The sequence below is a fragment of the Lissotriton helveticus genome, chromosome 12, assembly GCF_964261635.1.
Source record: "Lissotriton helveticus chromosome 12, aLisHel1.1, whole genome shotgun sequence".
Lineage (NCBI taxonomy): Eukaryota > Metazoa > Chordata > Amphibia > Caudata > Salamandridae > Lissotriton > Lissotriton helveticus.
The window spans coordinates 1,910,149-1,928,891 of record NC_136073.1 but is presented as its reverse complement, the minus strand read 5'-3'; the positions used below and the strand labels follow the sequence as shown (position 1 = coordinate 1,928,891).

General features: G+C 50.6%; 1 protein-coding gene across 5 annotated transcripts in view; it reads left to right on the top strand.

Annotated features, from left to right (window-relative positions):
- Window positions 1-18,743, top strand: part of PCSK4 (proprotein convertase subtilisin/kexin type 4) — a 361,577-nt gene that overhangs the window by 105,403 nt on the left and 237,431 nt on the right. For 3 of the 5 annotated variants that reach the window (XM_078670991.1, XM_078670993.1, XM_078670990.1), the window contains one exon: window positions 13,485-13,613. The exons of the other annotated variants lie outside the window; for them this stretch is intronic. In XM_078670991.1, the coding sequence (XP_078527117.1) occupies window positions 13,485-13,613 (129 nt within the window). The remainder of the gene's footprint in view (window positions 1-13,484; window positions 13,614-18,743) is intronic. 5 annotated transcript variants of the gene reach the window in all.

Sequence of the window (18,743 nt, the reverse complement as noted above, 5' to 3'; positions counted from 1 at the left end):
GGGGGGTGGCACGTCTCTAGGGGAACCTGATTTTACTTTATTAAAGTAGATTCTTAGGGATTTCATGTCCAGGGGCGGGAGGACCTCCAACGGAGTGACAGGTGATTAATCTTATTTTCCAGTTGGAGATTCCTCAAAGGGGCTGTGACAGGCGGAAATGCTGAATACATTTATTGAATTTTTTGAAAAAAAGAATTCTGCTAAATTATCACAGCGTCCTAGGGTATCAGCAGCGGGTAAAGCTGAAGACGGGGGGCTAATAAGGGATTTAGCAATTTTTCAAATGTCACGCAGATAATTTGAGGCTGAGGTATTCCTAGTTGCATAGTACAGGGATTGGGCTTTTCTAATTTCTGGCTTATAAATTTTTGTAGACTCCCTGTAGACGCACTTTCTCTCAACGGAGAAATCTTTCCTCCACTGCCTCTCCGATTGTTTACATTTTAGTTTCAGCTCTCTAAGCTTCGGGGTGTACCATGCAATCCTCTTAGAGCCCTTCTTTTTGATTGTCCTTTTCTTCGGACACCAAGTCTAGAGAGGCTTTGATCCATTGATTAAACTCATGGTTGGCGGATTCTGGATCAGCTTCCAATACCGGGCGGGTATTGTTAAGAGTAAGTGCCCAGGCCTCAATGGGAAGCTTAGAAACCTGAGTTTCTTTATCGGGTCTAGTGGCGGATCACTAATCAAAAGGGCCCATGAGAAAGATATCAGATAGTCTCAGTCCAAGGTAATGGAGTAGGATTCTCCACCATTAAGTTATTAATGTTGGTGAAGATAGAATTGAGTAAATGATCCTTTAGGTGAGTGGGACTGGTCATTTTCAAGTTAACAATAGTGGCTGCAAGCCAAACAATTTGCACCTTTTTATAAAAAAATATTTTTTTGGGGCATTGCGGCACGCTTTAACAATAGTGGCTGCATGCCTTTCTTTTTGTCATACCAAGAGGTAATGACGGCCACACACCTATATTTTCAAAATGCACTTCGCTTCGCATCAAAACAAAACGATGGAGAAACAACTTTAAAAAAAATGTATTAACTTTTGTAGAAATGGAGGCATGCCGGACAGGGTGCCGCCCAAGGTCCCGGTCCCATGGGAGGTCGATCGACCGGTTGCGGAGCCGTCACCATTGTTTGTTTGGATCTAAGTCTTTTCACTCGGGTCAGGTAAGTGGAAGCATTCCAAAAAGAAGTCGTAGAAGCGTCATCGCTCTTCGACTTCCCCTCACCCTTCGCGCGACATGGCTGAGGGTGTGGGTGGTGCCACCCCGCGGCTCCGGCGGAGCCTGCTACGTCGCTCCTGGCCTACCCACCTTTTTCGGGTCTGTCGGCGACGTCTGCTCAGGTGCAAGAATTTCTTGCTGCCATGGTCCGACTCTTTGGGCCGTCTGGCCCTGCCGGTGCGCCTTTGGGCACTACTAATGTTTCTTACATATATATTATTACCAAAGGTAAGTAGCTTGTGCTTTAAGGTAGACAACGAAAGATTAGGGCCAAGCAGCAGCTGCCAAATGCACTGTAAGCACTTCCTGCTATAACGCCGAAGCTTCTCATAATGAATGTAATAGTTTAGTTCCCAAAACACACAACCAGTGTGCTGGAAGATAGGCATACTGGTGTTGTTTTATACTGAAAGGCAGTGCTATTGTGAATGAAAGCGCAGCGCCCATGTGCATAAAACGAATGTGCGTGGTTGCGACTGAAGCGGGTGCCATGGGAATCACTAATTAGTTGGCACCCGTGAATAGAAAAGCTATGTTCGTGCGACTGAAGTGGGCGCCATGGGAATCAATAAGTGGTTGGCACCCGTGCATAGAAAATGTATGTGCGTGGCTTGTGCATGCCTGCGTGTGAAGCGGGAGCCATGCTAATAAATAGGGAGTTCCCCAAGCATACATAAAGTCCTATAATGTAATGAAACCGAAAGTGGCCAGTGCTCCTGCCCTAGAAAGAGAAGTGATCTATTAGGAGCACCAACCAGTAAGAAGACAGGAAATAAAAGCGACGCAGAAGTAAACGAATGGCAAGCAGGAGGCGGAATTACACTCAGTATGAGTGATAACAGCAGGCATGCACTCTGATGCTTGACCTAAAACAAAGGGTTTGTCTGCTGTATTAACTCGGAGTGGGGCAAGGTGTGCATTTTGTAAATAAAGGCGCTGGGCTGCCATTGCCTGCTACTCGCTTTTCTGCATATTTTGCTGAAGGTCCCTCGAGAAGTTGACGGAAAAGGAGATTACGCCGAGATACACTGGGTAATTGGCTTGTTTGTCACCAAGACAGCTGTAAGATTGATTCCCTCCTACTTCGTGTTCCTCTCGGATTTTGGCCACTGTTATGTATCCCCATGCACTGCTTTATAAAAGAGAGAATTAACAGCTCCTCAAACTGTTGCAAAACATTTGAAGAATCACAATGTGAAATACAGACACAAAGGAAAATGGTGGCAACACCAGCTGCACTTCGTAGACCCAGGAGTACAAACCCTGGACCCTCCGGCAGAGGGTAACCTAGAATTAAGTTGTGCGACTACCTCTGCCCTAAAGGGTCTTATCCTATCAGCATGTTTAGCCTATCTGCAAAATCCCCCAAAGTATTTAGGCAGCTGTGGAGAAACCTGGATTGGTTAGTGTTAGGGGCATATATCATAGCGAATTTACACTGCCGACCCATTGTGCGGCCTTTGACTATGAAAGGTATCTCCCTTCCCGATGTGCCTTACAACTCTCTGGAGTCAACCGCAAAGAAGAGTGAAAGAAGAGTGCCACCCCATTGTGCTTAGTAGACACCAATGATTTATACTGTAATGGGTCTTGTTTGTGTTTTTTTTTTAACTTTATTTTTGGTTTTTCAACAAGAAGAAGAATAAACAATCCTCCGAAATTGGCATCAGTCATGTAGAGCATGCATACAGTTCGACCATCTCATTATGGCACCAGTAGGTAGTGAAATCACAGTTTAGGCCGTATTCATGAGCATCTTAAAAACGGAGAGTTTGACAATCATAACATGAAATGCATTTGAGGGAGAAGCATAGGACTAGTCTTAGACAGCTTCAATTTCCCCGGTCCCCTCCCCTTCCCCATCGGATCCCGACCCTCCTGATGAAAAGAGTTCAGCACTCGTGCCTTCTGAATCACTGTAGTGTAATTCTGAGGTACACATGAGTCTCCACGCAAGCAAATCCTCCTGCAACTTCGCGTCCCTGTGTGTGTTCTGCATATGCGTCTCCTCTGCCAGAGACCACTCCTTGACGTCCCTAAGCCAGGCTGATATCTCAGGGGCCCTCCGCCCCATCCAGGTTATTGCTACTCTAGGCCTTGCCAATACTAACATTAATTGCAACAGGTTATAAAAAAGGTTCCTCTTCAGAGGCTTAGGTACCAGGGCCAACAAGCAGTGGAGCAGAGTCAGTTCAATCTTAAGGCCGGTCGTGGCGTGGATGCGGTCCACCACCTCCACCCAGAAGCTATTGACCAGGGGGCAGTTCCACGCCAGGTGTAAGAATCCCGCTCCTTCTACACCACATCTGGGACAGTTATCTACCCTGTCCTCAGAAATACGCCTCAAGGAAAGCGGGGTTAAATAGGTGCGATGCATGAAATTAAAGTGTGTGAGTTTGAATCTGGCATTACAGGACACTTTGCGGGTAAGGCCCCCTATACGTTTGCGCTGACTTGGGTCTAAAGGAAATCCAAGGTCCTCCTCCCAAGCTACCCACGAGGGGGGGTTCGGCGGGGCCGAGTCTTGTCTCATGGCCGAATACAGCAATGATATTAGCCTGCGCCCTCTCCCACACAAAAGAAGGATGTTCAGGGTATGGGATACCGGGGGCGCCTCAGGGAATTGGGGCCAGGCCGCCCTCGCCACCTCCCGCAGGCCCCGATAGTGCAAGTACTGTCCCTCCCCCAAGTCAAAAGCCTCCGAAGCCTGTTCGAAGGTCAAGAACAGTTTAGCAAGGTAGAGGTCCGCCAGGGTTTCACAGCCTCCCAGTCTCCAGTCCCTGAAGGACATGTGCTCCTCCATAGCAACGATAGGGACCAGAGTCCAGAGCGGTAACTCCCTGTGAAAGGGTGCCCGTTTCAATATTCTCTCCACAAACCGCTTCCAGATTGATGCTGTGTGGCGGACGATGTAGGGTAAGGCCTCGCCCGCTCCTTGCCCTCTCATCAGTGCTACCTTTAAGGCTCGTCCATCAGTCCTCCCAGCTAGAAGACCTGTTTCCCAGTTGTCGACGTACGCAAACCACCGAGCAGCTGGCAACAATTGCGCGCATAGTAGTAAAGGTCAAACCTTGGGGCTTCCAGGCCTCCCTCCTCCCAGCTGCGGACAACATTGTGAAGGGCTACTCGGCAACGTCGCCCTGCCCAGAATTGTTTGTGCTTAAGATGTTGTTCCTCAGTCCTCTTAAGGTGGGTCTCCTGTAGAGCCATCACGTCATGCCTTTTGTCTAAAATTTGTTTAAGGGCTTCCTTTTTGCAGGGGAGTCAAGGCCCCTTACGTTCCATGTGAGGGTTGTAATGACCATTATGCATCTCTATCAGTAACCCTCCGCTGTGTGCGATCACCCTGTGCATTCCTCACTCCCTCTGGTTTCCCTCCCTGCTGCATCCATACCCGCCTCAAAATAGTTCCCTTGTTTTGACACTGCGAATGCCCAATTACCTCGTGGCTCCTCCATGTACTACAGAAAGGTGAAAAAAATACTCAAACCCCAATTAACCAAAAAACATAACCCAGTTTGTGTATCAACAATGTGAACATCTTTGAATACTTATCTAGGGACGTTCTGGTCCTTACCCGTTAAGGCATTCCTTCATCAAACTATTCCCTAGCTGGAAAGAAAAACAAAGCGGAATAGTAGTGGAGGCAAGGGCTATCATGTGAGCCCCTGGCCCAGCCCAGTGAAGTCCAGCGCACCATCCCATGAATCTCACATCTCGAGAGACGGGAATTGCCCTGCCAAACCTTCTGGCATGTGGAAGTCCTTTTCCCCCATAAGGTACCCCCCTCCGGCATGTAGGTCATCAGTATGTTGTCTGATGTCAGAGAGTCTTTGGTGACGTATGGTGACGCGCTGTCTTCCACTAGCCGTCTTCCCTTTGAGTGGACCGGGGGCCCGACACTCCATCATCTCCTTCTGCCTCTGGTTGCCCTGACTGCAGCAGTAGGCCCAGTGTTCATCTCGCTTCTTGAATGTCGGTGACATGCCTAGGCTTATTGCATAGTTCAAATGCCAAGCCGAAGGAGTATGTCCAGCTATAGTTGATGTTGTCTTGTTGGAGCTTGTCCGTGATAGGTTTAAATTGGGCCATTCTCGCTAGTGTCCCCTGGGTAATATCATAAGAGTGTACATGTCATACCCTGGAGTGACACCTCATTCGCTTTTCGGGCTGCCTGGAGGATGGCTTCTTTCACACTATAGGAATGCAACTTAACCAACACATCTCTGGGGCGAGATTTTCACTTTCAGGCCAGAATCCCCCAGCAGCTCAGCAAACAGGCCCTGGGTGAAGTACTCCAAGTCTGGCCCTTCTGACCCCTCCTGAAGGTTCCAAATGCATACGTGTCTCTGCGCAATCTATTTCGAGGTCCTCATTCTTTAAGACTGCCATCTTGAGTTGGTCGTGAAAAAGTTCCACGGTGTTTTCCAGGTGATTTGTTTTCCCTTCTAGATCATTGACCTTAGTCTCCTGATCTAATGCTCTTGTGCCAACCTCATCAACATCTTGCTGGAGGGAGAGCAAATGCGAGTTGATTTCTGACCCCAGCACCTCCAATGAGGCAGTCAGATCTGCCTTGAGCTCCTCCCTAAACTCCTTTTTGAAGTCCCTCAGTGAGTGCAACAGGTCATCCTTTGTGAGGGCCATGCGCTCAGGGTACAGGCCACGGGCAGAAGCCCCCGCTTCCGTTAATGCAAAATAATTAGAGACCCTGTTGCTCTAGGCCTTCTTTGGCGGCAGAAAGACCAGGGGGGGGGGGTGTCCGGACGCCCCACGTCGTTGTCACCTGAAGGTCGGACTGTACTTCTGTGACAACCTTCATCGTGACCCTTCCCCCACTTCCGTGGCTGCTAAGTTCACCTCTCGGGGGCAGCCCCTATTCAGCTGTGCACACTGCAACCGCTCGCCCAACAGGTCATTGCTAGTAGGGCCCACTATTCCATAAACTCCCAAGATTCTAGGCCTGTGTACTGCCCCTGATTGTACTCAAGGCCCCATTAGGATAGCTGCCCTAGTCTGCAGATAGTCAATTTGTGGAACTCTGCCGGTCTCGCTAGGCTAAGGTTAATTCCTTGGGTGGCTCCCACTTTCTACTTTGATGGCGCCACCTTCGTCGGCAGCTGCCATCTTAGGGTCAGCATTGAGCTTTTATTGTCCTGTTTCAAGATGACACGGTGTCCAGGGCCACTGGTCGCACGGAAGGGTCAATGTGGAGCTTGAACTTCTTGCTTTTGAGTTTCCCCAGTCCTTCGAAGAGCGCCGGAAACTCCTTTAACATGGCCTCCGCAAGGGACTCATGAGCTTGATTGGCGAAGAAGACAAGCCCGACGTCTTCGGCCGTGTGGCAGCTGAGCAACGTCCCCTTCTTACCCTCCTGATGTGGAACTTCGCTTCGGTGGAGTAGTTCCCACTTGCGACCGTGGTCTGAATGACGCCCCGGAGAGGGAGCGGGTCCATCCCTCCGTACGTGTAGATCCTTGCAGTGGATGGTGTGAGAGGAGGTCGCGGTGATAGACGATCATATTGGTCGCAGTCCATCACATTGACGGAGGCCCCAGGGTCGCCCAGTGTCGATGAGGGCTCGTACATCAGTGCCTTCGATGGAGACAGAGCACATAAGAGGTGGCCTTCGACGAGTCCCCGTCCGGCTGACATATGACACCACGAACACTTTGTCGTCGTCCTCATCCTCATACATGTGGCGTCGCTCCTGGGGCTGGTCATCCGGCAGTGGGTCATCAAGGGAGATTTGGCGAACCCGCTGGGACACACCTCTGGGCCTTGACGCGGTCAAGCGGAACTTCCCACCGCGGCGCACTCTCGTGTAGCCTTCTGCAGCGCAAGCATGTTTTTCCTTTCGCCCCGCAGACGGCCGTCGCGGGGGTGATCCTTGCCACAGTACCCACACGGTCCTCTTGGTGGCGGTCTGGGCGCCTGGCAAGGCGTCGGGGGCTGTCTCTGGATGGCATCCACCTTTTCCTCCTTGATCGGCGGGTGCCTGGGCGTCAGTGATGCGGCGACTGGTGTGTGCAGGGCGGCTTCCATCTCTTCGGCCCTGACGTCCGACAGTTTGTGGGAGCGGGCTAGGATCAGGATCTCGTCCAGCGAGATTCCCGGTTGCTGGAGGATTAGCTTCCACAGGAGTTTTGAGCGGCATCCTAGGATGATCTGGTCCCGGATTTCATCCCTCTGGTCCGTGAAGGGGCACGTGCTGGCCAGCCGGCGCAGTCGCACATAGAACATATCTACGGATTCGGTCTCGGTCTGCCACGCCCTCTTGAACTTGAATTTCTCAAAGTCAGGATTGAGCTGTGGGTCGAAATGTCTGCTGAGCGCGGCGACTGCCAACTCGTAGTCATCATCGGTTCCGGTATTGGGGAGTGTCTCGAACAGATTATAGATCTATGCACCGCCGTAGTAGATGAGGAGTGACCGCTTGACAGTTCCATCGGTTTAGCGGGTCCCCTTGAAGTAATGGTTGAGCCGTCCGACCCAGGCCTTCCATCTTAACGCAGCCGGCCCCTGTCGCCGGCGTGGTGTTGCTCATCGCGGCTGGGCGCGTGTGCGCAAAGGCGCGGCTTGCGTTCTAACGTGTGACTCCTGGGCGTGTGCTTCAGCACGTGTACCTGTGCCGCCGACTGTGCGGTAGTTCTGTGTGGGCCGGTCGGGGTGCAAGTGGCCCTTTGGCGCAGCCACGTGAGATGGCAGGTGCTTGCATTGATTAGGCCTATACGCTGTTAGGCCAATACTTGAAGACTGGTCTTCCCTCCTTGCCCCAGTGGTGTGCTCTTTCTAGTCTTGTGTGATATACAGGGCAGTTTCCACTCTACCCCTCCTTTATCCACTTTCCTTCTCTCTCTTTTTTTTCCAGCTGCCAATGCTTGATGGTGCCCCATAGGCACTGCTCCTCTTGCCACTATGCACACGGCCCCCACAGAATTAGTCCTGGGCGAGTGTGTGATGCAGGCTGTGTATGTTCGCCACCCTCCTGCGAGCAGAAGCAGGCAGCAGAGGGGGCAGCCCATGCTCGAGGCCTCACCGAGCTGCACACGTGGTTGGGACTGAACGCGGGGCTGCAGGCCGCCCTGCAGCTTCGGGGAAAGCAGTGGTGCAGGAGAGGAGGTGCTAGAAGAGAGATCCGCCACTGAGCGTTGTCCCAGCGAGCTTCGCCTGCTGCACACGTCCCCGATGGCTGGGGAGTCGCGTGGGCGGGCTCGAGTTGGACAGTGCGGGCAGGAAGCATAGCTGAAGACACCGCCGTCGGGCTTACAGAGGCCACAGGTGCCTGCCGCTGCGGGTGGGCACTGCGATCTCTTCCACTCACGTCACTGGGCACCCTCGAGAGCAAGGCACCGCTGGTGGGCATCGTGTGCTCTCCAACAGGAACCACCAGAGGTAGGCGGGCACGCGTGGGGTGCGACCGGCCTCGTCGTCAATGTAGCGCAGCAGGGCCCAGGTCAGGTAGGCCGTAGGCTACGCTAAAGAAAGTACACAAGAGTCAGTGAATGCACTCTCGGCCGGAAGACCACAAGCGGTCTCCGGACCATTTATTTATACCCTCCGGGCGAGCGCGCCCCAAGGGATGTATGGATGTGTGAGTGTATCACAACATTGTTTTGGGGAGCCCGGGTGGCTCTCTACACCTTCCAGCTCCCGCTGGGTGCTCATTTCCAGTTTCTTTTTGTAAAATGCCATGGAGTCCTCGCGGATCACGTCCGCACAGTCATCTTGGTTGGCCACGCCCTCTCCCCTACTCCTTTAATGGGGAATTTGTCTAGTGTCTTGAACTTTTCGAGAGCATCTCGCCACTTATTTGTTTATTTGCAATGCAATAGGTCGCGCATAACTGAAAGTTTAATCTATTGGCGTTGTATTATTATTAACAACGCCAATAGCTCAAACTTTCAGTAACGCAAGACCTATTGCATTGTAAATGCTTGTTACTTGATAGTAATGGAGGCAAGATCTACACTCCCTGTGAGCAGTTCTACCTTTAACCACTAAGTAGTGTTGTACATATATTTTGGCAGTATTACATAACATAAAGTGTCACTTCACCTGAATTTTTCTTGGTGCTGTTTAAGTGCTGTGACAGAAGGGGTTCCTTGCCTGACTCTGGAGAGTGTGCGCCCCTGGCCTCGACTTCCCCATAGTGTGTTGTGTAGGTTTTTAAATGTTTGTTACTTGGCACATACCACAGTGATGCCTTTGCGCTAGGAGTTCCTGTGACACAGAATGCCACCCAGAGTGGGGCGTTGTGGTCTGGTGGGGCACACAATGTGCACCCTCATTTAAGAAGTAGGTCTACCATCAACTTCCCGTACTGTAGAGGACTGACGGCTGGAATGGATTACAGAAGGACAGCCTTTTTTCAACCATTTGCCTGCCAGCGACAGTTTCCTACTGGCCTCCAGCTTGTTTTTAATTTGATCTTGTAGTCCCCTGCAGCCGAGCTCTTCACACCATCCACAAGACATATATGACGGGTGTGAACCATGTGTGTAAAGTAGACTGTGTATGGAGTGTGTATTTGGTCCATGACTGTAGCCACATAAGAATTCATTTTGATTTCCTGCAGTTGACTGGAACCTAAAACCTAACCAGTTTGGAGAAAGCGCCATGCATCCCCTTTTAAAATGGATCAGAGGCCCCTTCCTGCTTTCTCAGAAATATTATCCACATCACGTCAAGTGGTAGTAAGTGGATTAGCCTTACAGTCAGGAGACGTCAGGCTCCCATCCACTTTCCTGCTGATATTAATGCTCTGCCTGGAAACAGAGTACAAGTATGGGACAAACTACAAGCTAGTGTTGCGAGATTTTGATATCAGATTCTAGGGTCCCACAACCATAGTCACTGAGAAACTCTTGCACTCCAGGGTTAGGACATTGACTGCCAGATTCCCCTTCACCAAAAGATGAACCAGAAACCTGGGAGGTTTTACGGCCCACCAGTTGCAGCTGCCCCGGCCTGCCTTGGAATAAGGAGTGACTGGCTACTTTATGGGGGTGTTGGTGCTTCTCTTGCACCACGAATATGTTGCCTACAAGAGGACTACTGCAAGGATCTGAAATGGGATGAACTGAAGCTGCCTGCTGTGACTCGATGGACGAGCCAACATCGCAAGGATATAAGGGTATATGTGCAGCATGCTCAGATGCAGAAGCCTCAGGAATGTGTGGTGTCCACACAAACTGTAAATCTGCTTCAATGGTTTCCCAGCCAATGAATATGTAGCGCTTGACTCTGCTTGACGCTGAGAACCGGTGATCACACTCCGCACTTTTCTCTGAACTGAAGCATTGGGAGAGGTGTTGCACCATAAAGGGATTGTTCACCGCAGTCGGTGGGCATGCTAACCTAGAGCTCTTTATCACCACTGTGACACAAGGTGGGATTTTTACTTTGGATAATGGGGTTTCGTTTAGGCCTGTGGAAGATCTACCAGTATAGAATCCCCGTACCATGAGCAGTGCTATTCAATTTTAGCCTCTTCAAGACCCACACTGGTGCTGCTGACATTTGTAAAACAAAGCTTCCATACGTGCAGCAGATGCACCCTATGGCAACTTCAGCTTGGTCAAGGCGGGGTCAGTGTGATTACGTGTGTGAGCTGTGTGAGGACCCACCACCCAGAGTACTACTGCCCTCGCTTCACATCCGTACACTCAGGCCAGGCCTGCCAACAGGACGACAAGGACTAAAATGTATGGTCCAGGAGTTGAGACAGTGGGGCAAGCGGGGAGCGGGGCGATTGGAGGAATTATCTTTGGGACTGACCTAACTGCAGACTCTTGAGATAGGTTGGCAAAGGGCTGGGTAGCTTGAGGGCAGTGATGCTGGAACAACTTACAGGTGACAGTGATGGTGCCTGAGACAGCTCATGGGTGAGGGTGATGGGACAGCTCATATGTGAAGGTGAGGGGACAGCTTATGGGTGAGGATGCTGGGACAGCTCATGTGTGAGGGTCCTGAGATGGATAACAAGATGGTGATGGTACTGGGACACCTCATGAGGGAAGGTGCTGGAACAACTTGTGTGAGAGTGATGGGACAGCTCTTGGGTGAGGGTACTGGGACAGCAAAGATGGTGATGGTACTGGGACAGCTCACGTGTGAAGGTGATGGGACACACATGGGTGATTGTGCTCGGACAGCTCATGGGTGAAGGTGATGGGGCAGCTTGTGTGAAGGGTAATGGTTCTAGAACAAATCATGGGTGAGGGTGCTGGAAGAGCTCAAATGTAAAGGTGATGTGTCAGCTTATAGGTAAGGGTGATGAGACAACTCATGTGTGAAGGTGATGGGACAGCTAATGGGTGAGGGTGCTGGGACAGTTAAGAAGGTGAGGGTTCTGGGACAGCTTGTGTGAAGGTGATGGGGCAGCTCATGGGTGAGGGTGATGGGGCATGAAGAACCGGAATAACCCACTTACTGGGTCTCGGCGGCGGGGGAACCGCCCAAGCCTTCCATACCCTTCATACGTAGTAAAAGGAGACACAGGAGCCTTCGTCTGCAGGAGGAACCCAGATTTATTCAAATAGCCCGGGCTATGGAACAGAGTCCCAAGCTCATCAGAAACAAGACAGAGGAGGCTGCTGCTTTACTCCGCAGCTTATAAGCCTTTCATACTTTTTCATTCTGATCTTTTGGCTGTTAGTTCATTGTTCAATCAGGGCAGGGTTTGCAGTTGATAACCAGATCCAGACGACGTTTGTAGATGGTGACCTGGTCAAGGCTTGGTACACAAATCATTGTTCACTCAGTTTGATCAAACCTCGGTCTTTTATGTCATTGTCCACTCAGCTTGATCAAAGCCCGGTCTTTCAAGTCATTGTTTAATCAACCTGATCAAGCCCCAGCAGTCAGACCATTGTCCAGATAACCTGATCACAGTGTCAAGGATGTTTACCAGGCTGGGAGCAGGAGATGGAAAACAACTCATTTACACAAGGTGTGAGTGTCCCGTTAGCTTTCTGGTGAACTGCAAAGAACAGGGGGGGTTGGGTGTTCCTGGGCAGAAATGCAGGCTGCAAGATGGTTGTTGTCGTGTTAGTTAGATTTTCCTCAGGCATCAGCAGAAACGATCAGGTGGGTCGTGTGGAAGTGTTTGACACGAGATGGCAATGAAAAAGCAATGGAGTCCCGGTACAAATTATCCCGATCAGAAGAACACTTTTCCTCAGGCAGATGACAAGATGGTGATCGTACTGGGACAGCTCATGGGTGAGGGTGCTGGGCACCTTTTGAAGGTGATGGGACAGCTCTCATGAAGGTGATGGTAGAGCTAATGGGTGAGGGTGCTGGGACAGATAAGAAGGTGAATGTACTGGAACAGCTTGTGTGAAGGTGATGGTACAGCTCATCAGTGAGGGTGCTGGGACAGATAATACGAAGGTGAACGTACTGGGATGAGGGTGCTGGGCAGCTTCTGATGGTAATAGGGCAGCCCATAGGTGAGGGTGATGGGACAGCTCGTATGAAGGTTATGGTACAGCTCATGGGTGAGGGTGCTGGGACAGATAAGAAGGTGATGGTAATAGGACAGCTCATGAAGGTGATGGGACAGCCCATGGGTGAGTACCATGGGATAGCTCATCAGTGAGGGTGCTAGGACAGATAACAAGAAGGTGATCGTACTGGGACAGCTCATGGGTGAGAGGGCTGGGGCAGCTCTTGAAGGTGAGGGGACAGCGCATGGGTGAGGGTGATGGGACAGCTCGCATGAAGATTATGGTACAGCTCATGGGTGAGGGTGCTGGGACAGGTAAGAAGGTGATGGTAATAGGACAGCTCGTGAAGGTGATGGGACAGCTTATGGGTGAGGGTGATTAGATAGCTCATGGATGATGGTCCTGGAGCAGCTCATGTGTGAGGGTGATGGGACTGCTCATCAGTGAAGATGATGGGGCAGCTCATAGGTGAGTGTGATGGAACGGTTCATGTTTTAAGGGGATGGGACAGCTCATGCCTGAGGGTGCTAAGAAAGTTTATAGATTGTGGTGCTAGGATAGATAACAAGAGGTGATGGTACTGGGACCGCTCATGTGCAGTTGTGCCAGGGCAGCTTTCAGTTGGATGGTTTCTTGTTTGTTGGGTAGTGATGGTTCTTCAGACCACTCTGTTGGCGATGGTGCAGGGAGCCTATGTTGAATGTTGGTGGTGATGTTGTTTGGGGTTGTTATTTTTCAGTGTGAGGAGGGTGAAAGACTTGATTGCTCCTTTTTGCTAATGTGCCCCATTGTGGTTTTATTGCAGAATAATGATGTGATCCCCGACCTGAATGTTCTCACTGCTTGGAGTCTTGGTTATACCGGCAGAGGAGTTGTAGTAACCATTCTGGATGACGGCCTTGAGAAGGACCATCCTGATCTCATGGAAAATTACGTAAGATTACTGGTGTCAATGAGTGCACAACTGTAATACACCCAAAAACACCAGATGAACTCTGGCACTCCCTGTCCAGTGCACTAGTAGGAACAATGCTGACCTTGTAGCTAACTTGTGCTATGGCCATGTCCACCATGTGTGGCTGAGTTAACCCCGCATCAACCTGGTGTAACATCTCTTTGCGACATCTGTTGGTATCCTCTCTGGCTGGGTTCACCCCACCCCATCAACCAAGAGTTACAGGTGTTTGTACCCTTTGGCTGTACACTCCCTGCATCTCCTTAGTGTTCCAGGTGTTCTCTCTTCGATGAATCTTCATTGAAGTCCCAAGCATTTGAGTAGTTCCGCCCACGTACGGTAATCCTGGAACACTTCTTCACAGAATATCTTCTTAAGTATAGGTGTTCTCCTCTCTTCAGCAAAGAGCAGGAAGCTGGCTTTCCATATACTATACCAAAAAGAGGTATAGTGTGCTGAGAGTCCTGAGGATCCCCAAGGGCTTTACAGAGACACTCACTGAATAAATCTGAGACCAATTCATAAAAATAATACTTGTTTACATTTATTTTTCCGAACCACAGAACTTCATCATAGGTAAATATGTTTCTGATGGATACATCTGCCAGTGGATTTCTCACCTTGTGAATATCCCCTGCGCCAGCAGGCATTCGGAATTTTTTTGTAGCTCTCCACACCGACTAAGACGACGTCACAAAGGGCACGACTCCGCTCTCGACCTCGCTGACGTCACTGGATCCATAATAGAGCCTCGTCAGCGTGATGACTTCAGTTCCCTTTTTTCCGCGCCGTCTACACCAACGGTTTTTCTAGGACTCTCCGTAGTTTCTTTGTATTTCTGGATGTATTGCTGTGTTTCTCTTGTTTCCTTCGGAGATGTCCTTGAGGAAATCTGGGTTCAAGCCCTGCACGGAGTGCGGTGGACATATGTCCATTACAGATCCGCACGAGGACTGTGTTTGGTGCTTATTTTCCGACCATGACGTCGATGGATGTCCATGCTGCAGGAAGATGAATCCCAAGGCGCTAAAGGAGAGAGAAGCGAAGCTTTTCATGGCCAAAATTAGGAAAGAAAGGAAGAGATGTAGGAGAAGGTCGAGGTCTCGTTCCGGATCGAGGTCGGGTTCGAAGTCGACGTCGGAACATCCGAAGCCGAAGAAACATAAGAAGAAGAAACATTCATCGAGACATCGTTCAGACAAGGAAGCGGCGCCAAAATCCACCTCTCCTTCTCGACATCACAGAAAGGATTATGTGTCTCCTTCTTTATCGAATCCGGCTTCGCCTAATAAGGTGGCTTCGCCTGAAGTCTCTCCGCCTCGATCGCCGACGCAGGCTCCTTCACCAGATTCAGTATATTCTCCGGCTCCAGATCAAGAAATTCTCGTGCCGGAAGAGCAGTGAACTCCAGTAGTTCCGACATCGGCGCCGGCTGGCCCGAATACGGGAACACCTGCTCCGGATTCAGTCCCGGGAGCTCATCCTCCATTTCCAGCTCCAGGACAAGACCCATCGCATTATCTCAATGCCATGTATGATGTCTTTCACAGAGCTATGTACCCCTCTGGTGCACCTTCGGGTCCCATGGGTCCATTAGCTTTCAATTTAGGGGTACCTCAAGCATATGCCCAAGCCACCTTTATGCCTTTCCTTCCAGCGGCGCCGTCTTGGAGTTTCCCGGCGCCAAGGGCTTCGACGCCGTTTTCATCTTCTCCGGCACATTGTTCGGCCTCGTTCGGCGCAAGCGGCGCCGTCGGATCTGTGCACGACGCCGGCCCAGAATCCGGCAGAGTCGGTTATGGCTCCATCGACGCCGGTGCCTTGGATAAGATCCAGAAGAGAAGCCCAGAGGATCTTAGAAGAGGAAAGTTATCATGAAGAGATGGAGGAAGGTGAACTCCAGGACTCAGATGAGTGTTTTGCTGAGTTGAGAGAGGCAAGTGGCCTGGATATCTCTCCAGAGTGGGAGCTTTCTCCTGCTTCTGATACACCTTCCAAGGACGTGGCTCCATATCATATGGTGATTAAGAAGGCAGCTGATTTATTGGACATTCAACTTCCCACTACCGAGTTCAAATCGAATATTTTAACGGAAGTTCTCCATTCACCCTCTTCAGTTGTTGAGCCTCTGTTGCCATTCAATGAGGCAGTTATTGAACCTGTGTTGGAGGTCTGGCGCAAGCCTTTTTCTGCGCCTGCAGTTTCCAGGACTATTGCGAGAAGATACAGGGTGGCTCCTGGGGATCCGGAGTTTTTATCAACTCATCCTTCTCCAGAGAGCTTAGTAGTTCCAGCTGCATGTTCTAAAAGATCTTCGGGTGCATTCCCTCAAGAACCTGCCGACAGAGAATCAAAGAGACTTGATTAATCTGCCAAGAACGTTTTCTCCTCTGCAAGCATGGCATTCAAATCAACTAATGCTACCTGTCTTATGGGTAGATATATCCATGCTTTAATGGATTCAGATAAACAGTTGACACCTAAGCTGTCCGAGGAGGATAGAACATGTTTTGAGGAAGTGTTGCACCCAGGCTGCTGCACGCCAAGTTATTCAAAGTGGGTTAGATACCACTGACTCTGTCGCAAGAATTATGGGTTCTTCTGTGGCTACTTGGAGGAGTGCATGGCTGAAGTCCATGGATTTTTAAGCAGATGTTCAGGCCACTCTGTTAGACCTACACTTTGATGGTTCAGGACTCTGCAGGAAGAAGGCTGACGCTGCCTTGGAAAGATTTAAAGACAGTAAGGCAACAGCTAAATCTCTTGGCTTACAAGCTCAACCTAGAGGCTCAGCTTTTAGAAGATACAAAGGGTTTGGGAGGTCGTCTTTTCGATCATATGGCCAACCTCGTCAGCAGCAGCAGCAGCAACAACAACAGAATACTCTATACAAGTCCTATAGAGGCAAAAACAGGGGTCGTCCCAAGGTCGTCAACCCTCCTCCTCCTCTACCTCCCCTCCTATTACCGCAGCAAAGCAGCCATAGATTCCCCATTCCGGATCATGTTGGTCCTGTGGGGGGTCAGCTTACTCATTTTCTGCAAGATTGGGAATCGGTCACTACAGACCTATGGGTTCTCAATCTTGTGGAGAATGGGTATGCCCTTCCCTTTCGGGAATTCCCTCCGAAACCCTCCTTGCCAAGGTTCTTGTTCGGAAGAACATCTCCTTCTCCTGCAGGAGGAAGTCCTAACATTGTTGAAAAAAGGTGCGATAGATGTGGTTCCGGAGCAGGAAAGGGGTCAGGGATGCTACTCCCGGTATTTCCTGATACCCAAGAAGGATGGCAGGTTACATCCAATCCTGGATCGCAGGATCTTGAACCTTTTTCTGAAGCAAGAGAAGTTCAAGATGCTCACCCTTGCGCAGGTTCTTCAGGTGCTGCAACAAGAGGACTGGATGGCGTCGATCGACTTGCAGGACGCGTATTTTCATATCTCGATCCTGAAGTCGCACAGGAAGAATCTACGTTTCACGGTGGGCTCGCAACACTATCAGTTTGCGGTTCTCCCGTTTGGACTTACTACTGCACCTCGAGTCTTCACCAAGGTGATGGCAGTGGTGGCAGCCAATCTCAGAAGATCGGGGAAACCAGTTTTCCCCTATCTGGATGACAGACTTCTCAACGCAGAGTCTCCAGAGAAGGTGCTTCATTATTTGCAGGTGACAACCCAGCAGTTGTGCAAATTGGGTTTTTCAATAAATGTACCCAAGTCTCACCTGGTGCCCTCTCAGCGCAACCTGGTCATAGGAGCGGTACTGGACACTACTGTGTCGAGCATTTCCTCCTCCTCAAAGGATTCTCGACATTCAGGAAATGATTCCCTTGTTTTACAATTGAGCTGTCGTTCTAGTCCTGAAGGCCCTACGCCTGCTCGGTCTGTTTGCTTCCTGCATTCTGTTGGTCAACCATGCACGCTGGCACATGAGGGCGCTACAGTGGTGCCTCCGCAGGCAATGGTATCAACACAACGGAGATCTCAGGGAGTCAGTCAGGATCTCCAGAGAAGCTGTAGCGGATCTGTCTTGGTGGAGCGTGGAGGACAATCTGTCTCAAGGAAAGCCCTTCCATCTGCCTCCATCGGTTGCCACAGTGATAACGGATGCATCCACTCTAGGGTGGGGTGTTCATCTGGGGGATCTGGAGATCAAAGGTCTTTGGTCTCCCGAGGAAAGGTTGCTTCACATCAACCTTCTAGAGTTGCGGGCAATACGTCTAGCGCTCAAGGCTTTCCTCCTTTCCCTTCGCGGGCAGTCAGTTCAAGTCCTGACGGACAACACTACCGCAATGTGGTATGTCAACAAGCAGGGAGGAGTGGGGTTGCATTGTCTCTGCAGAGTGGCTCTGCGTCTCTGGTCCTGAGTTCAGGACCATCAGATTTGTCTGATGGCAAATAATTTGGCCGGAGTTCTGAACGTACGTGCGGACAGTCTGTCGGCAGTTCTCAGCCGACCACAAGTGGAGGCTTCATCCGGAGGTGGCTCGTCACGTCTTCCGGACGTGGGGAACCCCTCAGGTGGATCTGCTTGCCATTCACGAGAATGCTCACTGCCCGTCATTCTGCAGCCTCCAGTTTCGGATGCAGGAGGCGTTGTGGGTCGCTTCTCAGTTGAGTTGGGACGCACAACTCCTTTCCGCGTTTCCTCCCATACCCTTGATTCCTCGGGTTCTGAGGAAGATTCGCCAAGACCGGGCCCAAGTCATTTTGATCGCCCCGGATTGGCCAAGAAGGGTGTGGTACACAGATCTTCTCCACCTCTCCTCGTGCCCTCCGCTCTGTCTCCCTCTCAGGGCAGACCTCCTCTCGCAGTCGCAGGGGCAGGTTCTACACCCCCACCTCCAGAGCTTACACCTTCATGCCTGTAGATTGACGGGGCAACCTGAATTCTTTCTCTCTCCCAGCTGATGTGGTGGACGTTATTTTGTCCGCCAGACGTCTCTCCACCAAATCTATCTATTCCTATAGGTGGTCTCAATTTGTCCATTGGTGTGGGGAGGAGTCTATTGACCCTCTAAAGGCTCGTTTATCCAACATTCTTCAGTTTGCACTATCTCTGGCCCAACAGGGTTTTGCTGTGGCTACTGTAAAAAGGTTATCTATCAGCCTT